This window comes from Meriones unguiculatus, chromosome 10 (assembly GCF_030254825.1).
Source record: "Meriones unguiculatus strain TT.TT164.6M chromosome 10, Bangor_MerUng_6.1, whole genome shotgun sequence".
Taxonomy (NCBI): Eukaryota; Metazoa; Chordata; class Mammalia; order Rodentia; family Muridae; genus Meriones; species Meriones unguiculatus.
In genome coordinates this window covers 4,481,592-4,505,932 of record NC_083358.1, presented here as the reverse complement: position 1 = coordinate 4,505,932, position 24,341 = coordinate 4,481,592, and the positions used below count along the sequence as shown (strand labels likewise).

Below are 24,341 nucleotides of genomic sequence, written 5' to 3'. Positions count from 1 at the left end.
GCCTGTTGTCAAAGCCGGTTTGTAGACTGACATGTCGACTCCGTGGAAACTGGCATGAGATGGACTCCCACAGGCCCTGGCACGTAACGGCAGCCATGGGTAGAAGGATACGGTGATAGAGGTGACAATGGCCGGCAAGATGATTCAGCAGGTAAAGGTCCTCGTTTGCAAACCTGATGATCTAAGTCATCAGGTGGAACCTGGAACCCCACACTTTCCTCTGAGCTCACCACATGTGCATGCATGCCTGCATGTGTGAGTGAACACAGCACAAGAATAAGTAATATTCCTCTTACATTTCTTAAAGGTAACGTGGTCCTTGACATGTGAAAAGCATCATATGCCCGGAGCGCCAATCTGCTCATGACCAGCGGCTCTTACACGAATGCACTTTGCAATGGCAGGAGAGGGTTAATCACCCGGAGACCATCTTCCTAGCCAGGCAGACATGGGATGCAGCCCTGAGCCGCCAGTGCCGGAGTGGCTCCCTGCCTGTTGAAGTTCCCACCCCAGTGGCTACACAATGGCACCAAGACACGGCTCTTGCTTCTGCTGCCTGCTCACGCCTGACCACAGCAAAGTATGGCGTGTACTGGATGACCATAATGGCTTCCTGGTGAGATCTGAATGCAGTACGAGGCAGAGACGGGGCCTGGGGCAGGGACACGGGAGGCCCTGACACTACCCCAGGTCCTCTGTCCCGGTGAGACTGACCTGAAGACTGCATGAGGTAGACACGAACGGCGTTCGCAGCAGCACCACAGAGGAACACACACGTGAGTCCAGCGCAGAGGCGAGTCAGACTGTCGCCATAGTCCTGGCCTGGGTTGGTGTAGATGACATCAATGATCTTCCCCAGGAAGAAAGGGGCAGACATGGTGATGACGCTGGACACAGCAAGAAAGCCAACAGCGGCTGGAAGACAGGAGCGACACTGACTCACACAGCAGCACAGCGCAGCAACTGAGCACACGGGGCGCAGACCCACACTGGCCTCCTTCCCTGCCATCAAGGGGCTGCACTACAGGAAGGACCGATGGCTTCAGGCTAAGAACAAGAAGCATGGCTGTGAGGGAATGGGGTGCTCAGCTGACAAAAGGATGTTCAGGCTCCTGCGTTCCTTCCCTGCTGGGAGTCCCTGAGGACAGCAACGGCCCTCTGTCTGGCCTTCCTCCTATGGTCTTCATAGTCATTTTGGATCCTGCTCCTCCTGAATTTGTGCTACATGCTGTTACTCCTTGGCATCTCACTACACCTTAGTTTGATGGTCAGAACTATCCAGGGAAAGTTATCTTTAATGAGGAAGGGGAAGCTTTTTTGAAGTAAGGTCTAACTCTGAAGCCCAGGATAACTCACTACATAGCTCAGGTTGGCCTTGAACTAGCTGCTGTTGAGACCAGCTCAGCTTCTTGAATGCTGGGATTATAGGTAAGTGGCTTGATGCTCTTGACTATGCTCAGTACTTCAAAGCTCTCTACAGAAGCAATTATTGCTGTGGGGAATAAAGCAAGAAAAAACAGTAACCAGGAAAACAACTGTCCTGTAACTAAACAAAAGATAAGGGGGACAGAGGCTTATTAAAAAGCCAGGCCAGGTGCGGTGGTACATGCATGTAATCCCAGCACTCTGGGAGGCAGAGGCAGGCAGATCTCAGTGAGTTCGAGGCCAGCCTGGTCTACAAAGCAAGTCCAGGACAGCCAAGGCTACACAGAGAAAGCCCGTCTCAGGGGGAGAAAAAAAAAGTTCTAGCCGGATGTGGTGATGAATGCCTATACTCCTAGCACTTGAGAGACAAAGGCAGATCTCTGATGCCAAAGCCAGCTTGTTCTACACAGCAAGTTTCAAGGTAGCCAGCACTACATAGTTGGCTAAAACAAACAACAAAAATTCTAAGAAAATCCACTTAGAAAGAATGCACATCAAAGACAACTATACCCATACTAAAGGAATCTAAAATCACAGGACAGCCAATTTTTTTTCCTTGTGAGACTGACAAGGATTATGTGCTCACAATGAGGGTGAAGCTGTGGGAAGGAGGCTTTCACACCAGTGGGAACACACATTGCTCTGATCAAGGAGTGAGTTCATACCAGCAACAGGTAAGATCATACATGATAGCAGTGGATTTCTGAGAATTTCATTTACACACTTCCATATGGAGTATGGGAAAAGAAATCCAAGGATGTGGAGTTACAGCTTACATCAGAAAAAAATATCTTTTTTTTTTTCTTAATCTCCATTTTTCAAAAAGTTTATTTATCATGGATAGTGCTCTTCCTGCATGTACACGTGCCCATCAGAAGAGGGCACCAGATCTCATCTTAGAGGTTGTGAGCCACCATGTGGTTGCTGGGAATTGAACCCCAGCCCAAAAACTCCTATCTTAAACATCCATCTAACTAGGGCACGCTGCACCTACTATAGATAACTCATAAACACTGGGCCACCAGCGAAAGGAATGAGGTAACTCTCTGGTTATATGCCTGGAGCAAGTCAGCACGGTGTACCGTGGGAACTGGGCCTGGCGACACTGGGGTGACATCCAGGAGGAGGGGCAGGAGGACCACAAGTTCACAAGTAACTCAGTTACAGAGTGAGTTCAGGACCAGGCGAGGAAACCAGGCTCTGTCTCAGTAAAGAGGGCTTTGGGTGTAGCTAAGGGGCGGGGCACTTGCCCAGCAGGTCTGAAGTCCTGGGGTCAGTCCCCAGTAGCTAAAGCAGAGAAAGACACACAAGACAAACAAGGCCTAGACAACAATTAGCATCTGTGGGGTGTTTCCCTCTTTTTTCCTTGCTTGGACTTTAAACAAGCACGGAACTTCCGAAGAGTAACAAGAAGCGGCAGCCAGGCTCCTCCTCCAAGTGGCGCTGTGGCTGCGCACGGGGCGACCTGCCTCCTCTGGCTTCTCTGGTTTGGGACAAGCCTCTTAGGAGCCTTCCCGGCTTCTGGCAGCGCCGCCTGTGAGTCCGGAAACAGTCCCTGGCTCACACTTCAGCTAAAGAGATCACTCTAGGCTTGAGAGAGTGTGGACCAGTGAGCAGAGCAAAGGAGTGAGCATGGGGGTGGGGCTTCTAAGCTGGCAATAGTCCTTGGTTTTGTTTTGTTTTCTAAGATTTATTTATTTTATGTAATAAAATAAACATTACATTTATTATGTGATAATTATTTATTATGTAATAAAAGAAACATTACATTTATTGTATTTATTTTATGTATGTGAGTACTCTATCTGCATATACACCTGCCAGAAGAAGGCACCAGATCCCAGTACAGATGGCTATGAGCCACCACATGGTTGCTGGGAATTGAACTCAGGACCTCTTGAAGAGGAGACAGTGCTCTTAATCTATGAGCCATCTCCTCCTTCAGGCCATAGCAGTAGTCCTTCTTTTCCAACATCACCTCTTTGGAGGGCCAGCTCCGGAGCCTCGGAGCCTCGCTTACAATGAAGACACCTGACCCTGCCTCCTGCCCTTCCTCTGTCTCCTCCTTTCCCTGCCGGCAACCCAAATGTGTCACTGGCTCACTGGCTGCTGTGACCTCAGCACCCTCGCCTACAGCACACGGCAGAGCTCAGTCAATACCTGCTGAGTGAATGAAGGAGCACCCTGGACTTTGGCAAGGGAGGCAGTAAAGTGCCTTACCAGGGCAAAGTCCTTTGCCAGCTCAACAGGGAAGGCCAGACCTGGCCACTCAGGGAGCTCACTTGCTGGCTGTCAAAACTCATAATCAAAAGTGAAAAAAGATAAATGAATCAGGGGCTGAAGAACTGACTCAGCAGTTAAGAGCACTTGCTCTGGCCGAGGACCCAGGTTCAATTCCCAGCACACACATGGTGGCTCACAACCATCTATAATCCAGTTCCAGAGGATCCAATGCCCTTTCTGATCTCTGCAGGAACCAGGAACACATGTGGTGCACATACATATATGTGCACATGCATAAAAAAACAAATGTAAGTAAAAAAAATCAGAGAAAAATAGGGGAAACCCCCATAATGACAAGCTGAGTGTGTTGTCACACCTGTGCACCTGCAGTCCCACCCCAGCACTGGGTGGGGGGGGTACAGGGAGGAGTGTCAAGAGCTCCAGGTGGTCCTCTGCTATCTGTAGGGCTTGAGGCCTCCCTGAGATACGTGCCTTTAAACAAAACACACAAACCATAATCTCAGTCTAAGGGGATCACATAACCAGGACAAGCAACCTCCTTTTGATGTACAGCAGCGTGCTCCCCAGGGACAGTGACAGGGCAGGGAGAGTGACGGACTCTGGTTCCACACAGCCCAGCCCCAGTGGACCAGAGATGACGTTTTGACTGAAACCCTCCCTAAAGGCTCCCTCTAGCACTTTCCTTTCCCCCCTTTCCTTCTTTCTCTTCTTTTTCATTTTGAGGCTTGGTCTTGCTAGCCTGGAACTGATACACAGACCAGTTTGGATTTGAGCTTACAGTAAGCCTGCTGCCCCTGCCTCTCAACCGCTGGCATTATAGGTGTGAACTCCAATGCCAGGCTTGCACAGCAGTGATACCCACGCAAAGATGAGGGGGAAAGCTGAAGTGGTGAGCTCACCTGGAATTCAAGCACTTGAGGGGCAAGTTCCAGGCCAGCCTGGTCCACCTAGACAGCTCCAGGTTCTCCAAGGTTACACAGCAAGACAGTGTCCGAAAAAATAAGGAGGTGGGTGGGGCTACTTAGCTAAGTCCAAACTCATCCCAGTAGAATCCATTACTTTTTATTACTCAGAAACAACTTTAAGATTTACTTTACATGTATGCACATTTTGCCTGCATGTGTGTACATGTGCTATATGCACATTGGACCTCCAAGACTGGAGGTGAGGGAGGCTGTAGCATGTTTGAGGGCCACACAGGGATACTAGGAATCAAGCCCAGGTCCTCTGCAGGGGCAGCCAGGGCTGAGCCATCTCTCCAGCCCTTATTTGTTTGTTGTAGTAATTAGAGTAAAAAAGGTCCCCATGGCCCAGAGGGAATGGCACTATTAGAAAGTGTGTCTTTGGATGAGGTACGGTTCTAGAGGACGGGATTTGGGTCTCAGAAGCTCAAGCCTGGCCTGCATGTAACTACAACTTCCTGTTGCCTTTGGATCCAGATGTAGAACTCTCAGCTCCTTCTCCAGCACCATCTCTTCCCGCACACCGCCATGCTTCTTGCCATGATGATAATGGACTAAACCTCTGAACTGTAAACCAGCCCCAATTAAATGTTTGCTTTTATAAGAGTTTCAGTAGCTGGGCGTGGTGGTGCACACCTGTAATCCCAGCACTCAGGGAGGGAGAGGCAGGTGGATCTCTGAGGTCAGCCTGGTCTTCAAAGTGAGTCTAAGACAGCCAAGGCCAGAGAAACCCTGTCCTGAAAAACCAAAACAAATAAATAAGAGTTGTGGTGGTCACTGTGTCTCTTCACATTAACAAAACCCTAAGACATTTATTTTATTTTATTGTTTTGTTTTGTTTTCAAGACAGGGTCTATGTAGCCCCGGCTATCCTGGAATTCACTCTATCCAAGCCTGAGATTTTCCTGCCTCTGCCTCCTGAGTGATGGGATTAAAGGCATTTGACATCACCACCCAGTCAACTCATTTATTTTTAATCCTGTGTATACAGGGTGTTGTGCGGAGGTCAGAGGAGTCAGATCCCCTGGAGCTGGAGTTTTAAGTGGCTTGACCTACATGACATGGGTGCTGGGAACTAAATCCCGGTCCTCTGGAGGGTAGCTCGAACTCTTAACCATGGAGTCTTCTCTCTAGTCCCAAATTTACTTATTTTTGAGACAGGGCCTCATGTAGCCTAGGATAACCTCAAACTAACTACACAGCCCAGGGTGGTAATGTTGTGTCTGTCTCCTGTTCTAGAAGGCTGGGATTAGAGGTGTGTGCCAACACGCCAGGTTTTATGCAATGCTGGGATCAAACCTTTTGTGTGTGCTAGGCCAAGCACTCTGCCAACTGAGCACTTATTATATCACAACCTCAGGTTTATTTTCCTATTGTGTGTCCCTCTGTATTACAATCTGAATGTAAATGAAATGGATTTCCACCATTTGGATTCTTGGGATCAAGGTTCTGCCATGTGGGACTGTGGTATATCAGGTTCCACACCAAATCCTGGACCTCACTTGGCACCTTCTCTCCACACCACAGGGCAGCTTCTCTCTCCTGGCGCTGCCACTGCTGTTCCCTGATGGTTACATGCCTATCAGCCTTATTCTACTGTGCCGCCAGTCAGAGGGAGCACCAACAGGTCATGCAGAGAGCCTCAGGTCTGCACCTTAGGGCCAAGAGGTCAGAGTCTAGGAGGGTCAGCAAAGCTGGTTCTAAAGAGATGAACAGGACCAAAAACCAACCAACCAACCAACCAAACAACCCTGGCTCTGCCTCCATGTCTGACCCAACACGTCAGTCCAATCTTCTGTGCCTCAAATCTGCCTCAACAACAGCATCTTCTCACGGAGCTGCCTTGAGTGGATCAGACACACAGAAAGCATCTGGCGCAGGGCCCAGGAGAGTGAGAGCTGACTGACGTGCTGGGATCTGGGGAGACAGGGAGACATTTTCAGAGATGACATGGATGCACCAGGGAAGAGGGTGGAGGGTAGGTTGAGAAATGAGATGAATCCCCCGGAGCTGCAGGAAGGAGCTGAAGATAGGGGGAATAGAATAGAGCTGTGCAGGAACAGGGGTCAGGAAATACTCAGATCTCTGGAGTAGCCCCACAGCAGCCACACAGGCTGCTCCTCTTGTGCCTCAGCCCTGCCCGCTCTCTGCAGGGGCCAGCGGCAGGCAGGCTCCAGTCTTTCCTCACCGTATTTAGCTATGATCCCTCCACAGACATACCCACAATAACCAGCCACAAACTCTGCCACAGTTCCAGGCAGGCCTCAGCTTTTAAGAACAGTCTCCAGTCCTTGCCAGTAATTCAGGAGAGGGGACCGAATCCTGCAAGTCTGCACTGTCTGAAACATGAAGGGAAGGCAGTCGTAGAGTGACAGGCCAGCTGGCTGCTCACCCTGTGAGCCAGGAGATCCTAGCTATCTTCTCATCTTGGGGCCACTGCTCCCTGGGGGAGCTGAGCCCTGGCCTCCTATCTGCTAAGCACACAGGAAGCCTTCACAAGTGCCCCTGTCTGTTCTGTGCACATCCTGATGACCCTGGTCTCAGCACCTTCTGGTTCCTTGTGGCCAAAGTGATAACAGTAAGACTTATCAGTGCAAAAAGGTTCTGGGCAGTGCTGCAGACTTAGTGATACCAAGACAGCCGAAATCCTGAAGAAGTGGGCTGACAAGAGGAGCAATCATGCTACTTCGCTGGGCAAGCATCTGAAGTCATTGCTAATAGGAGGCCCTGTGTCCCAAGTTTTGGATACATAACTTCGAAGTCTTCTGGAGAACAAACTTCTGAAGAGGAGGGAAGGAGAGCTTAATTCCCGGACACAACCCACAGTTTTGGGATGTTTACTTTCTCTAAAATTAGAAAACTAATATCAGAATCCAGGAGTGGTGGGGCAGGTGGATCTCTGAGTTCAAGACCAGCCTGGTCTACAAAGTGAGTTCCAAGACAGCCAGTGCTATACAGAGAAACTTCTCAAACAAACAAACAAAAATAACAACAAAACAGGACAGGGCTGGGGTGGGGTGGAGAGAAGGAAAGAAGCGAAGGAAGGAAGAGAGAGAACATTGGAATTTCCTCTCTCTCTCTCTCTCTCTCTCTCTCTCTCTCTCTCTCTCATTTATCAAGACAGGGCTTCTCTGTGTAGCCTTGGCTGTCCTGGACTCACTTTGTAGACCAGGCTAGCCTTGAACTCACAGGGATCTGCCGGCCTCTGTCTGCCCTAGTGCTGGGATTAAAGCACTTGAGATTTTCTTCTCTTGTTATCTGCTTTAGGGGACTCTAAAGAAATAATGACAGGCACAGCAGCTCCTGCTCATAACCTCAGCACTCGGGAGGCTGAGGTGCAAAGAATGTTGTGTGTTTGTAGTCGGCTTGGGCTACAAAACCCAGACAGACAGACACAAACCTACGCAACGGCTCTGCTCCGCCAGTATTTCAGATATGTGCCAACTCTTAGCGTGATCCATTACAAACTAACGGTGCCCACCACTTCCTGTTACTTCCACCAGCACCAACATCCAGCCTGGCTTTGCCTATGACTTCTGAAGAAACTATAGGTTATATAAAGTGCTCTTCTTCAGACTTCCTAAAGACAGACTGTATTTCTTACCTACATAGAAAGCCTTAAGTATCCCCAGTACTTGGGAGGCTGAGGCAAGAGATCTCAAGTTAAAGGCCTGCCTGGACTGAGAGCAAGCCCTTGGCTCAAAAACAAACCCACTACCAACTGCAGGAAGCCTGTTTCTCAAATCAGACATTTGACGTTTCAGTGAGGCAAACAGTTCTGACGATGGAAGCTGGTACAATTTCTGATTTCTTTAACGGAGGCATCACAGTGTGTGGACACGGCAGAACACGTGGGGACAGGTTGCAGGTCACAGAGATGACAGTCACGGGCAGTTAGGGAAGGGATAGGTGCACCAGCAAAGCCTGGCTCCCCCAAACTTTGAGATCTGAAGTTTCAGAAGCAGAAGCCTCAGCCCCTCATGGACTGGACACACCCAGCTGCCCAGGTGCCTCCAGGCTCCTCCACGCACACTCTCTGCTCTGTGCCCTCCTCCCGCCCACAGATGTCTTTTAAACCTGGTTTGGGAGGCTCACACTTGTAATCCCAACACTGGAGAGACGGACAAGAGGGTCAGGAGTTCAAGGTCATTCTCAGCTACATACATAGTGAGTTTGAGGCCAGCCTGGACTACATTAAACCTGTCTCAATAAAAGACAGGGGAGGAGGCTGAGAAGACTCAGTGGCTAAGAGCACTGGCTGCCCTTCCAAGGGACCCAGGGTTCGGGGGTTCAATTCCTACTATCCATATGGCATCTCCCAGCTGTCTATAACTCCAGTTCCAGGGGATATGACACCCTCCCACAGACATACATGCAGGCAAACCATCAACACATATAAAAAATAATTCATTAAAAAAACATGGGGCGGGGGAGCCTACAAGATTACCAAGAAGGAAAGGACCTGTTCCATTTACACCCACAACAGCCACAGTGAAATGTGTCTCCTTACACCTAAGGACAGCACAACCTCCTAATTCCTGTAGCTGGCAGACCCCTTGCTTCGTGGGCATCCTGCTCCAAGCGCACTCTCTCCCAAAGACAGTAATTTTTACAGCAAGGGCGACAACAATTAACTTGCTGTTTAAAGAGTCCTATGACAAGGTCTTTCCTCTTAGAAAACCCTCCTGCCTGTCTCCACTTCATTTCTAATTCAAACATTTCCCTGGGCACTAAGCAGGGAGCCTCAGCAGGAGCAGGACTGCACGCGCCAGCTTCCCAAGGTCATCCCCACTGGGGGGCACAACCCATATTCACAGAAGGGATGGACAGTTAGGACTCTCCCAAGATCTCGGCAGGTCTTTGCCCCAACCATTCCTCCAATGACCGCTGCAAGTGCGGAGTCACAGGCTGTCGTCACTTAGACTCTGCCCATTCTGATTTCTTTATAAAAGTCATTCACTGATTCCGAGGAGTTCCTGTCTAGTTTCTTTATGCTGTGGCCAATACCTGGTCCTCAAACAAATGGTCACTCCTCACCACTTAGGGACGTGACAACCAACATCAAGCTCACAGTGCTTAGCTTCAGCCTGGGAAATATTGCCAGTGCTTGATACTGTGTAGCCCTAGCGATGTTTCTAAAAACATTATAAAGTAGACATGGTTTTAGCAAAACTTTTTTTTTTTCCTTAAAGGAGGAAACTTCCAGCTTATTCTGAGACTGCCCCAAGGCAGATGCTGCCAACAAGCTGGTGGGGACCAAATTTAAATTCTGTGGTAACAGACTAGTTGAGAAAGGGCTCCCATAGCTTTCCAACAGGTGTCGGCAGACTTGAACGCCCTTGTCCAGGCCGAGGCGAGGCCGGGGCCCACGGGCCGCCCACTAATCCCCAGGGTTCCTACCTGTCAACCTCCCGCGCTCGGGGCGCACCAGCCCGAGGAGCTTCCATACTTCGGAGCGCCGGGTCGCCGCGGGCCGCCGCCGCGAGTCATCCCCAAGGTCTCGCACATGGGTGGCTGCTGCCGGGACTCCCTGGGGCCTGGCGAACAGGGGATGCGCGGCGCGGGGTCCTGCCAGCACCCGGCACCCGCGGGCCCCTGAGGACGCGGCCCACCGCCCCACGCCGCCAGGCAGCCCCGCCAGGGGCGCGGGGAAGCGGAGGCCCGGGGTCGGCTCGCGGATTAGAGACGTCCTCGCGCGTCCCGGCGGCGTCCACTCAGAAGCCAGCCGTGTCCTGGAGGGGACGGCCGGGGCCCACGCACGCACCGCAGGGCCCCGGCGCGTGAGCAGCAGCAGCGCCCGGGCAGCGGGGGCGCGCATGGCGCTGCGTCTGCCCGGACAGCCTCACCCGCCGGCCCGGCCGCTCGCCCCGGGACCCTCCCGGCCCGGCCCGAGCGCAGGGCGGGGACGCGGCAGCGGCCCGCCCCTCCCGCCCCATCAGGCGGGCGCCCGGGCCGCGCCTTCCGCCGCGCAGGGACCACCCCTGGGCGGCGACCAGCCCGCGGGCTCCCGGGCACTGCCTGCTCTGGCTGCTGCGGCGAGCGCCTGCGCCCGCCGGCTGCCCGAGGAAGCTTTTTCGCGCTCCCGCGCCCTCCGCGGCCTGTGGACCCGGGAGCGGCCGAGCTCTTTCTCTCGCCGGCGACCGGCGGAGTGCGCACGCGCGGCGCTCGGGTCGCGGAGACCACTAGGCGCAAGCTTTTAGTCCCAGCACACGGAAAAGCCGAGGCAGGCAGGTGTGTGTGAGTTCGAGGCCAGCTTGCTCTGAGCTACACAGTGAGCCCGTCCCCTTTTAAAAGTTCACAAAGCAACCTCAACATCAGTGTTTTTTTTTTAGTTCAGTATTCCTAAAAGCCAACACGAATGGTGGAAAAAAAAAATTAAGAGACAAAACATCGGACTTTCAAATGCAGAATGCATCTCTGAATTTGCAGGATTCTTCCTTTTTTTACCCCAGACCCAACCCTAGAAAGGTCCCTTATTAAAATAGGGGATGGGAGCCTCATGCAGCTGAGCAGATAGAGCCCTCACTACATGTGCGCCAGACCTGAGTTCAGACACACACGGAAAAAAACGAACACCAGGCACTTAGCAGCTGCCTGTAGTTTGTTTTGTTTTTTTCCTCTCTTAGAAAATTTTCCATACTTGGCCCAGACACGGGGCATGCTTTTAATCCCAGCACCCAGGAGGCAGAGGCAGGTGGAGCTCTTTGAGTTCCAGGCCAGCCTGGTGTACATAGTGAGTTCCAGGATAGCCAGGGCTCCACGAAAAACCTGTCTCAAAACAAAACAAAAATAATATGGTAAAAATATAAATTTTTTTTATGTCTGAATATCTGACATTTCAGGATCTTTTTATGTTTTCGCTCTCAGACAAGGGTCCCACCAACATTTGAAGTTATGCTATGGAGGGGGTTGAGCAACGAGAGTGAGGTTAAATCTGCCTTGAGTAAGTCAGAGAGGTAGGAAGCAGGCATGTCCTTCCTTGATGTTTAGAGAGGTGGGAAGCAGGCATGTCCTTCCTTAATGTTTAGCCCTGAGGCCCAAGGAGACTTTCCTTTTCTTCAGTGTCATCTGCACCAGCACAGGAATGCTAAATACCAGGGTGTCACAGTGTGTACTCAAGACCCAGCTTCCTTTTCGCACCCCACGGAATACTTGCTTCTCCTTCCTCTTGGATCCCAGCTGACAGCATCAAGGAATGAAAATTACTGTTATTACTTTATATGTGTGAGTATTTTGCATGTATGTATGTCTATGCACCAGGAAGGGTATGGATCTCCTGGAACTGGAGTTACAGGTGGTGATGAGATACGTACTGGGAATTAAACAGGGATCTTCTGGAAGAGCAGCCATCTCCCCAGTGTGAGGAGTAACCATTTTAAGCCAAATACAAACCAAACTCTCTGAGGTTTTCTGTTTGTTTGTTTTGGGGAAGGGGGTTGTTGAGACAGTTTTGATGCGGTCCTAGCTGGCTCAGTATATAAACCAAGCAGGCCTTGAGTTTCAAATAATCCTCCAGCTTCTGTCTTCCAGGCTCAGGGATTACAGGTAATGCCACGCTGGAGACGGAAGCAGGAAGAGCGCCATGAGTTCAACGCCAATCTGGCTATATAAAGAATGGCATGCCACCTAGACACACAGAAAGACCCTGCCTCAAAAACAAACAGAAGACGAGGTGAAAGATGATGAAGTGGCTCAGTAAACAGGTCCATGCTGCTGTGACTTAGATTCCCCAGAACCCACGTGCTGGAAGAAGACTGACTCCAGCTGTTCTTTGACCTTGGTAGGTGCTAAGGCGTACTCATGTGTACACACACAGAGAGACACAGGCACACAGGCACACACGCACACAGGCACACAGGCACACACACACACACACACACAGGAGGCAGACACACAGGTACACACACACAGGCACACAGGCACACACACACAGGCACACAGGCACACACACACAGGCACACAGGCACACAGGCACACAGGCACACACACAGGCACACAGGCACACACACAGGCACACACACAGGCACACAGGCACACATACAGGCACACAGGCACACACACAGGCACACAGGCACACACACAGGCACACAGGCACACACACAGGCACACAGGCACACACGCACACAGGCACACACACACAGGAGGCAGGCACACAGGCACACACACACAGGCACACACGCACACAGAAAGACACAGGAGGCAGGCACACAGGCACACAGGCACACAGAGAGAGAGAGAGAGAGAGAGAGACAAATTAAATAAAAGGTGTAATAAACGATTGAGTGAAGGAAAAACTGAAAATCAGGGAAATAACCTGAAAATAATTATCCCCTGAAAGACTTGAACATACACAGTGAGACCCTTTGGAAGGCAGGAAGGAAAGACATGGGTTAATCCAGAAATTAGGACAATTTTCTTGGTCTTGATAAAAGCACAAGGAATTATCTAAAGTGTGCTGTGCTGGCAAGGAAGCAGAGTGCTTAGAAGCAGGTCAGCAGTACAGAAACCCCCAGCACTCAGGAGGCAGCGGCTGGTGGGTTTCTGTGAGTTCAAGGCCAGCTTGGTTTATAAAGCCCCTTCCAGGCCAGACAGGGCTACACAGTGAGACCCTGACTTGACAAAAGCAGAACAGACAAAACAGAACAGAGTCCCCAAGCAACACAGCAAGGCTTAACAATGCTGAGATCAATGGGAGGTCAGATCAGAGGGGCCCTGGGGGAGCTGTGACCAGCCCTAAGTTTTGGCCCTAAGTGAACAAAATCTTAATAGGCTTAGTGGTTACCAGGAATCAAATTCTAAAGTGATCTCTAGAGGAAACTTGAGAGCAGTTCTACCTGCTGGGGCTGGCTGCATTCGGACGACAACAGAGCAACCACATAGGGGACAGCAGGAGCAGAAGCAAAAATGCCTTGGCTTGCAGTCCAGGAGCCGTGAGGGATCTTTGATCAGACTTGGAGCTTGAGAGGTGGGATGACACTTGGAAGATAAAAATCACGTAGTGTGTGGCCCGGCCATTGGCACAGTCGTGGGACCCTTGCTAGTGCAAGTGTGCTAGGAATTGCTCAGCCGCTTCTGGTGACTGCGTGCTGCTTTCTGAGGACGCTGCGGCTCAGAGCCTCATCTCAGCAGTGCCTCAGGTGGCAGGACAGCACAGTTCAATGCGGCATCGCCGGCTCTACAATCTCACCATTTCTCAGAAAAGCCCAACGAAGGGTTGAAATTTGGTTCCTCCAAAAGCGGCTGCGTTGAAATGTTAACTCCCAGTCTGGAACCTCCTCTGGAAACTGGGAATTTCAGAGGCAGTGTAAGGTGAGATAAATGAAGACTGAGTTCTCCCTCCCTGGAGAGCCAGAGCATGGGGGAGGGGTGCTCATTAGTCCCCAACCTGCCACATCCTCCCTCGTGACAGCAGAGGTGGTTATGCAGCTGAAAGCCAATGGGAAACCGACAGCAAGCACATCATAGAAAGCTGTGAGGAGGCAGGAGAGGAGGCAGGAAGGACCACCCCGTGACGCTGTAGGCCAGACTTCCAGCCTCCAGAATTCTGAGACAACCTTCTTCCTTACGACCCTAAGTCCTGGTTCATCATTATGTCAGACCTAGCCAACTGGCTCAAAAAACAACATACACCAGTCAGCCCAACCTCTGGAGAGGAGAAGGCGGAAGGACTGCTTGAGCACATGAGTTTGAGACCAACTGGAGCCCTCCTCGAGACCTTGTCTAAACATACATGCATAAAATGAGTTGATCACAGTGGTTCACAGCTGTAATTCCCAGAACTTGGGAGGCTGAGGCAGGAGAACTGTCATGAATTTCAGCCCAGCCTGGGCTACAGAGTGGGAGCCTGTCTCAAAAATAAAAACCAGGCAAGATGTCACAGGCCTTTGATCCCAGCGCTCCTAGCACTCAGACACAACTCTGTAAGTTTAAGGACATCCAGGACTACGTGAGACTATGCCTCAAAATAGCAACAAAACAATAATAAAAAAGATGGCAAACTCAATTCTATAGAAATGCAAAATTTGGAGCGGGGGGGGGGGTGTTATTTTGTCCTTTTTTTTTTTTTTTTTTTTTTTTTTTTTTCCAGAGCTGAGGACCAAACCCAGGGCCTTTCGCTTGCTAGGCAAGCGCTATACCACTAAGATAAATTCCCACCTTTAGGAATGCAAAATTTAGGTGTAGTGTTTTCTTGTTTGTTTGTTTTTAAGAGCGCACAGTTATGCAGTTAGGGGCTGGAGAGATGGCTTAGCGGTTAAGAGTAACAGCTTCTCTTCCAGAGGACCAGAGTTTAATTCCCAGCAACCACATGGTAACTTAAAACTGTAACTCCAATTCCAGAGGATCTGAAACCCTCACACAGACATACATGCAGGCAAAAACACCAAATGCACATGAAATGAAGAGCCTGGAGTAAGATTCATATAAAAAGAAAAATTAGCAACCTGGTGTGGTGATGCACGCCTTTAATCCCATCAGTGATTAAGAGCACTATCTGCTCTTCCAAAGGACCTGGGTTCAATCCCCAGCACCCACATGGCAGCTTACAACTGTCTATATCACCAATTCCAAGGGATCTGACACCTTCACACATAAAATAAAATTGAAAAATTAAAAATGAAAACAATTATCTATCGACTGGCTCACTTGATGGTGGTGGCCCCACCGTTAACCCCAGCACATGGGGGCAGAGGTGGCAGATCTCTGTTACACAGGGAAACCCTGCCAAAAAAGAAAAGAAGAAGAACCTGCTGCTCTTGAGTCTTCAGCATTCACAGCAGGCGGCTCACAACGGCCTGCAAGTCCGGCCCCAGAGGAATCCAGCAGCTCTGGTCTCTGAGCACACCTGCTTTCATGTGTACACACACACACTTTAATCCTGGAATGAGTGCGTACTTGGTAATCCATTAATATGTCATCTTAATACATTTCAGAAGAAAAAGAATGACTATTTCCATAAAATCTGAAAAACTGACAAATCAACACCTCCCCCTCCCACACACACACACAGGGTTTCTCTGTAGCCCTGGCTGTCCTAAACTCACTTTGTAGACCAGGCTGGCCTGGAACTCACAGAGCTCTGCCTGCCTCTGCCACCCTGAGTGCTGGGATTAAAGGTGTGTGTTACCATACATGGCTAACTTCATTCTTATCTTTAAAACAAAAATATGAAAACCACGTGAAAAATAACACCTGATGGGTACATGGATTTTGGTGATGGGTTTTTGGGGGAGGATTTTTGCTGTTTTGTTGTTGATGTTGACAAAATGTCTCCATGTGGTTGTTGTTCCTGTTTCTGGTTTGGGGCGGCACCTCCTTGGCCAGTCCTGGCTGCCCTGGAACTCCCTATGTAAGCTCAGGCTGGCCTGTGACTCTCCCCTGCTCCCTCCTGACTGTTCGAATCGCAGGTATGCGCCATTCAGCCTGTGAATTAGTGATGGAAGGTGTATTTCTTAGTTTTAAACCAGCGCCTTTCTTAACTTCAGGCAATTCTGTGAAGTTGGTATCCACATGACTTTAACATCACACCAGAAGCAGGGTGTGGCAGCTCCCAACCATGCCAGACGGTAGAGGCTGACGCCAGAGGACTGCCGTGTGTCCGACACAGATAGGGAGTTCCAGGCTAGGCTGAGCTTCACAGAGAGATCTTGTTTGACTGAAACAAAGAAACAAAAAAGCTGAGGAGCAAAACAAAGAAATAAAACTGCTGCTGCCGTTCTTTAGCTAAATCAAGTGCTGGAAACAGTTTTTAGATTGTCAAAAACTCACCAGGCATGACTGCCTCATGGAAATATGAAGTCAAAATGTGCCGAAGATTTATTGCTAAGTAACCATCGAGGGGGCAACAGATGCCGAGCATGAGAAAGTTCACACTTTAATTAGGAAAGATCTTTATTTCAAAGATAGAGTGAACTCGATATATTACACACAAACCTAGTTTTTTATTACACACAAAACCTAATTTCCAATGTGGCCAAACCTGATAACTTGAGATTATCTTTGCTCTGACATCTCGTTTGCCACACTGTCGGCTTTCCTTATCTTGCTCTCTCTGAGCTGGAAACACCCTAATCAGCCGTCAGCAGCAGAACAAAGGTAGGTTTCCTAGCAGGACCACGAGGCAGATTGGCGCCGACACAGCGCTGGTAATCATTTTGCTGGGAGCTTTTGGGGTTCCTCCTGTCCAGTCAGAAACTCCTCCCTGGCCATGCAGTCTCATCTCGGGGTTTTCCAGCCTGGCCTTGAACTTTTGCCCCTCCTGCCTCTGCCTCCTAAACGCTGCGATCACAGGGATGAGTGACTGTGCCCAGCTTCTTTGGGGCCATTTTCAATCCAGACAACCCTGAATGCTTGTCTTCGGCCCCGAGAAGCTCCAAGTGTTGTGGAGGCCATTTTGCCCCAGCTGCCACTGCTGACTCTTCTTGTCGAGTTTATATTAAACACAGCTCTACTGTAGCCCTGGCTGGCCCAAACTCAAAGACATCATCCTCCCTTTGCCTCCCAAGTACTGGAATTAAAGGCTCACACCACCTCCTTGCTCATCAGGATAGATCAGCATGGGAATCTTTGGGGAATCTTTCTGGAATAAGCCCTCTGTCACCAGTTGATCAAAGCCAGGTTAGTTCCTGAAAGGCTATGTCCGGTTTGCATTTTATTTATTTATTTCAAGACAAGGTTTCTCTGTGAGGCTTTGGCTGTCCTGGACCAAGCTGGCCTCAAATTCAGAGATCCACGTACATCTGCTTCCCCTAGTGCTGGGATTTCAGGGGTGTGCCACCATGCCCAGCTCAGTATTTTCATTTTATACTCTAAGACAGTGGTTCTCAACCTTCCTGAAGCTGCGACCCACTAATACAGTTCCTCATGTTGTGGTGACCCCCAATCATAACATGATTTCATTGCTACTTTACAACTGTGATTTTGCCACTGTTAAGAATCATAATGTAAGTTAATGTAAGTAACTGATATGCAGGATATGTGACCCCCAAAGTGTCAACAGCCCACAGGGGAGAACCGCTGCTCTAGAGCCACAGGGGAGTCGGGCAAGCAAGACTTTACCTACCCAGCAGTCAGCGGGTTAAGGGCACTGGCCCATTGTTTTGGCCGTCTCTCCTGGTCATTCCGCTTCAGGTAGCAGGTGAGATTATGATCGGCAAACAGGCACTCCAAGCAGCGCTCTAAGTAAATCACTAAATAGATCAATAAAGCAGTATCTAAGATTTTTCTTACTACCTTATTCTACTTCAATATCCTCACTGTGGTATTATCATGTATTACAGGCTATAAAAAGCTCTTCGGTGGTCTTTTTAAGGCAATGGACATGGTTATTAAAGGGCCCTTGTGCCATGTGGTGGTAAATGCCTGTGGGATCCACCCAGGAGGCAAAAGGATCACAAGTTCAAGACCTTACAAAGGCAACCCACTTTGGGCAACTTAGTGTGGCCTTATCTCCAAACTCAAATAAACACATAAATGGCAGGGATGCAGCTTGCTGATGTATAAGGACCTGAATCAACCACAAACAGCCCTGGTTAGGGATAAATTAGGCCCCACTGGAGTTTTTACGGTGAAATCTTAATTGTCACAGTTCCTTAGAAGGTGACTGTACTAGAGGTAAGACTTAAATGAAACAACATTAAACATAGACATTTGAGTATATTTTTTTTCCCCAGAGTCTGATATCCCCTGGCTCTGGCTCCTGGTTGCTGGAATTAGAGGTGTACACCACCTCCACCAGGCTTGAGCAGGTCTTAATCTGATATAACCTGCTCTGTATAAGAGACAGTGAGAATAGACACACAGAGGCATGAGCATGTCCGGGAGGAGGGAGTATCTGCATCCCGGGTTTCGGGGAGGCCATCCCTGGACGTGCTCACCTTGGGCCTTTGGCCTCCAGAACCATGAGGTCAGTTTCTGAGGTGTGCTCTGTGGCACCAGCAGACCATCAGTCAGCAGGCACGGGAAGATGGCTGTCTCGGGGAAGGTCAGAGAACAGTTTATGTTGCTAAGTCAGGAGACTGCTTCTACATCCTAGAACAAAAGAAGAGCTGCAGCAAATGTCCACGGTAGTGATCTTAAACCCAGAGACAGTCGGAGCTACTCAATCAACCCAGAGAGGCTTTGCAGCTCACATGAGAGGAAATGGAAGCTGAGAAGAGACAGCAGCATCACTGCCTGGGTACCACTCAGACATCTGACAGACCCCAAGTCCTGTCATCACCTTTGATAACAGCTTAGCAGACGTGTGTCACAGATAAGGAAGCATTCAAAGATGTTTATTTGCACACATGAAATCAGGATCCCAAACATATGTGGTCAACCCCACCCTAGCCCTGCACTGCCTGGCCACACTGGCTTTGCATTTCCTGTTCCATTCAAGCCTCTTCAGAAGCTGCAGTGGAGTAAGGGTTTTAGCCAGTATTTTTTGAATGGATTTCCTTGAGGCCTGTGAGCTTTGGATTTCTGACAAAAGTTGGCTACCTGCCTTCTGGTTAGGCAGGGTCTCTACAGATGCAGAAAGGATGGCAAGTATCTTTAGTATGAATAATGAGTATTTTGTTGGGTGCAATGGTTCACGCCTATAATCCCAGCACTTCAGGAGGCAGAGGCAGACAAATTATCTGTAAGTTCAAGGCTAGCAAGTCTAGGACAGCCAAGGCTACACACAGAAACCCTGCCTTAACCAAAATAATCTAAATAAATAAATATTAAAAAATAAAACAGTAGGGCATTTTAAATTTTTTTATTTAATTTTATGTGCATTAGTGTGAAGGTGTCAAATCCCTTGGAACTGGAGTTACAGACAGTTGTGAGCTGCCATATGGTGCTGGGGATTGAACACAGGTCTTTAGGAAGCGCACACAGTGCTCTTAACCACTGAGCCATCTCTCCAGCCCCAACAGTAAGGTATTTACACAGCAATAGGAAAGTAACTATAATGCAGTATTGATTCTGTATGAATGGACCCAACACTCAGGAATTTGTTTTCACTCAGCATCATAAGGTATGTGGGCTGGGCTTTTCTTGGCGCCACCATACCGCTTTCCAGACTGGCCACAAAATCTGAATCCTCCGAGAGGCACTTCAGGAGATTTTGCCCCTCACTCAGTATTTGCCAACAGAGAGCAATGGCACCTGGCAAAGGGAAACTGCGGGCAGACGGTGCCCTCTGGTGTTAGGACCTGTGTACACCTTGGGGAACAGGACCCTTAGCCCTACAGCGTTGCAGGCTCTTGTGCAGGCCTAGATAGAAGTAGAGCTCTTCAGCCCTTGGCAAGACTGGCGTCAGAGCTTAGGAATGGACTTAGGTACGGGTTCCTCAGCTCTACACAGCGGCCAGTGTGACAGCTCCTGGGTCTGGAAAGTCTGAGACCCTTGGCTCTACAGCACTAGCCAATCCTAAAACTCTGGCAACCAGGCTGAGTTTCTCCTTGCTGCACTCTTTACTTTTTCTTTCTTTTTTATGGTTGTCAATTGTCAAGCCAGAATTTCACTGTAGCTCAGGCTGGCTTCAAATCTGTGGCAATCCCCCTGCATCAGCCTTATAAGTGCTGCTACTATAGGAATGAGGCATGACACTCAAGAATGCATTTTTTTCTTTTTGTCTTCTCTCTGTTCTTGTTTTAAAATCTACTTTAAAGTAAGATTTTTTAGTGTATGTGGATGGGTGTTTTGTCTGCATGTATGTCTGTACCACATGCCTGTGTGGTGCCCAAAGAGGCCGGAAGAGTGTCAGATCCCTGAACTGGGGTGACCGACAGCTGTGAGCTGCTACGTGGGTGCTGGGAATTAATTCTGGGTCCTCTGCAAGTGCGGTCTGTGCTCAGAACCAGCGAGCCATCTCTCCAGTTTTAGACTGGTTTTGAACCTGGGGTAATCTTGCCTCACTGCTACAGGCCTGTACCCCCACGTCAACGCCACCATTCTTCTTGCTCCTGGCCCACTCTTTGCAGCTGCTCACCCGCCCCTTGTTCCGCTGTCCCAGCTGCCGCTCGGGAGGCCTCGACTCTCATTCTTGTGCTGCTGCTGTTTCTCCCACTGTCCGTTGCTATCGCCTCTCTGGCAGCTTTCACACCTCGGCCCGGAAAGCTCAGCTCTGCCTCTTTAGCAGCTGGTGCAGCAGGCCAGTCCACTCAGGAGAACACCTGGATCCACTGTGCAACACCGAGAAAAGCAGCATGGAAGGGCCTTCCAGGCAGCTCACCAAGGGAGCCAAGAGGCTGCTTCAGTGCTTAGACAGCTAGAGATGTCTGCACCCATCACAGGAAACTGTTTACGCACATGAAGGTTTGTATTTGTACCAGTCACAGCGGTCTCTGCTGCTACCTACGGGGAGGAGATGGAGGATTACCTAGAGTTCGCTGAAGCTTATTAGAGCACAAAGCCCCCGGCTATTTAAAACAGTCCTGGAGTGTTATAGCTTCAGGAGCCAAAGTAGCTGTAGTTGTGTGGATTCTTCAAGGTGTGTGTGGTATGTTCAAAATAACAGTGTTGGCATGAGGAAGGTCTTGCCGGCTCAAGGAAACTAGGGTGGCCAGAAAGCCTGACAGCTGTCCTAACCCCAACCTCCATCCCTCTCTAGTTTTTTGAGACAGGGTTTCTCTGTGTAGCCTTAGCTGTCCTGGAACTTACTCTGCAGACCAGGCTGGCCTCGAATCACATACACCTGCCTGCCTCTGCCTCCTGAGTGCTGAGACTAAAGGTGTGTGCCACCTCCGCCCAGCTGAACGAACATCTCTTATTAACGGACAAATGAGCACTAGGAATGCTTAAAATTAGACTTTAAAGGATTTTAAATTAATAATAACGCTAATGATTATTTTAACCATGCTTTAAGAATTTTTAAAGTAATTTATGTGCATTGGTGTAAAGGTGTCAGATCCCTTGAAATTGGCGTTACAGACAGTTGTGAGCTGCCACGTGGCTGCTGGAAACTGAACCAGGGTTCTTTGGAAGAGCAGTCAGGGCTCTTAACCACTCAGCCACCTCTTTAAGGACTTTTAATAAGCAGCTGGGCATGGTGGTGCACACCTTTAATCCCAGGGATCAGTGAGGCAGAGGCAGGTGGATCTGTGAGTTCAAGGCCAGCCTGTCTACAAGAGTCCAGAACAGCCAAGGCTACACAGAGAAACCCTGTCTTGAAAAGCAAAGAATTATTAATGAAGGCCCAATGTTTCGGGGTGTGCTGTCTCTTCCTGGGAGTCTGTTTCTACTCAGCCCTGACAGAAGTGACAGCCCAGAAGAAATTATTCAAGCCCAACTCGATGAACCGGTTTTACTAAGGTGACTCTAGAGGAGCATGGGTGACTTGGGCAGCAGCCTCACGCCTAACCCCACCCAGGATGGTGAAGATTTCTTTTTCTTTGGGTTTGAGACAGTTTCTACGTGTAGCCTTGGTTACCCTGGAACTCAATATGTAGATGAGGCTGGCCTTGAACTCAAGAGATCTGCCTGCCTTTGCCTCCTGCGTGTTGGATTAATGGTGTGCTTAACCATACCCAGCTAGCAAAGACAAAATAAATCATAACAATAAAAGCTAGCACCCCCTTTAATCTCAGCACTCAGGAGGCAGAGGCAGGCAGATCTGATTTCCAGACCACCCTGGATCTTCAGAGCAAGTTCCAGGACAGCCAGGACTACACGGAGAAACCCTGTAGACAGCAACACCAAGGCTCCCCCTCAGCAGCTGTTCACTGCTTATAACCTCAGAGAGGATCACTGCCCAAAAGGTGACGTCCCAATCTAGAGGAAACAGCTACTAAACACAGGGAGGCTTCCCCTATGGTCTGTTTGATTGGGTACATGTGGGGCCCGAGGTTCATACCACCAGGGAATCTGGCACGGAGCTAGAGCCAGGTGAAGACTTATCCAAACCCAGGAAACCTTTTTTACAGATTGGCAGGAGCCTGCATGCCCTGGTGTATATAGCCTAGCCCCTGTAATTCCACTCCATGCTAATAAAGCATTGCCAGCATCCCAGCCCCAACCAATGATATGTGCCCACCCTAGAATCCCTTCTTACTCCCCCAAGGTTCCTATACCTCCTGTTCACTCCAAATAAACTGGCACAAGCTGTTTCACAAAGAGGGCTTTTCCTCTCCAGGCATTTACTGCTGGACCCTTGGATTTGCCCAGCTGGCTAGGCAGATCCAAGGTGCCTGGACATTCCCAAGGGAGGAAGCAGAACCTGGGCTAATGTCACCCGTAAGAGCTGTAGCACTGAGAGCCTTGGAGAAGGGCTTCTCCCTTCAGCATCACCCTCTGGACAGGAGCCTACTGACCCAGCCAATCCGGGATCCATTTCATCCCTCCCAGCAGTGCCTCAATGACACCTCCCCTGGGGAAAGAAGAACTAGGAACCACAGCTATATAGTGGCAGTCTCCTCATTTGGCTCATTCTGTAGCCAAAGGTTGGACCACTTTTTCATCACTGTGCTCAGGAAGGTCAGGAGAGGGCATCAGATCTCAGAACTAGAGCTAAGGATGGCTGCAAGCCACCCTGTGGGTACTGGGAACCAGAACCAAGTCCTCTGCAAGAACAAATGTCTGTAACCTCTGAGCTCTCGCCAACCCTCTTACTTTTTAACAGAGGGTTTCACTCAGGCTGTTCAGTCTGGTCTTACAGCTGGGACTTGATGCCTGTGCTACTTGGCCTGGCTCTGAGAGAGCTTTAACAAATTCTTAAGTTAGACCCCAACATCCTACCACAGCATCTTGCATTGACAGTTTGAAGTCCTACTTACAGATGTTATTTGCTGACAAGTCAGAGACAGTACTTAAGTTTTGCTTACTTACAGCACACCACTTTCTAACACAAATTCTGGTCCCAAGAGAAACACACACTTGCAATTGTCTAAATTGCCTTTCAGTGACACAAATAGAGATGGGATGCCTGTATCCTTTAATTTCTTAATTACCAAAAATCTGGGTTTAATCCTTAGTTCTACAAAACAAGGAACTTCCATAACAGGCACGTTTCCTTTCTTTTACAGGTATCAAAGTGACAGGAATGTTGGTGTGGGCTAGGTTGGAAAATGATTTCACTAAAACATGCTGCCGAGATCCAGATCCGGGACAAGCAGCTGAAGCGCCTTTTTAACCAAAGCAGACCTGGCCTCCAGGTTCTCCCAGCATCCCCGAGTCTCTAGCTGTTACAGGGCATGGTTGGCACACCCCACCCTGTGTGCTGAACAATCCAGCCCAGGGGCAGGGCCTCCTCTCCCCAGCAGCGATTCACTGGACAACCCACATGTTCTTGGTTCCCCTCTCCCTCTGCCACCCCTCTGTGCTGAGGTTGGAGAACCCGCCCGAGAGCTGCCCCTGGTAAACCCATACTTCTATTCTGTAATTCGGCTTGAACTGGCTCATCTTGTTGGCAGAAAGTTCCTATCACACGCCGCTAATACAAGGCTTCCTTTTAATCCAAATGTATGAAAAGATCAATTGGAGAAAAGCAAAATCAAGTGTTCACTCAGTAGACTTCTGCAATCCAGATACTGCAAACGTGAGGACAAACACAAGAAATGGAGAATCACGGTTTCCTTAAAACACTAAGTACGTCCTGATTTTATTTTTCCCAGTTTAGTTTTTTGAGAAGTTCTTGCTGTGCACCGAGCTAGTCTTACACTGACCCTCCTCTGCCTCTCAAATACTGGGGTTACAGTATGCGCCACCAGGACTGGTGCACACACACATTTAGGTGTGCTTGCTATG

The 24,341-nt window shown here is 49.5% G+C and overlaps 1 protein-coding gene across 1 annotated transcript in view; it reads right to left on the bottom strand.

The window, feature by feature from the left end:
- Abcb10 (ATP binding cassette subfamily B member 10) overlaps positions 1–10,760 on the bottom strand; it is a 28,662-nt gene extending 17,902 nt beyond the window's left edge. Inside the window, exons 1-2 of the mRNA XM_021650114.2 lie at positions 10,032–10,760; positions 715–915 (exon numbers count right to left, since the gene is read on the bottom strand). Coding sequence (XP_021505789.1) covers positions 715–915; positions 10,032–10,449 — 619 coding nt within the window. The 5' untranslated portion in view covers positions 10,450–10,760. The remainder of the gene's footprint in view (positions 1–714; positions 916–10,031) is intronic.
- Between the last annotated feature and the right edge of the window lie 13,581 nt (positions 10,761–24,341).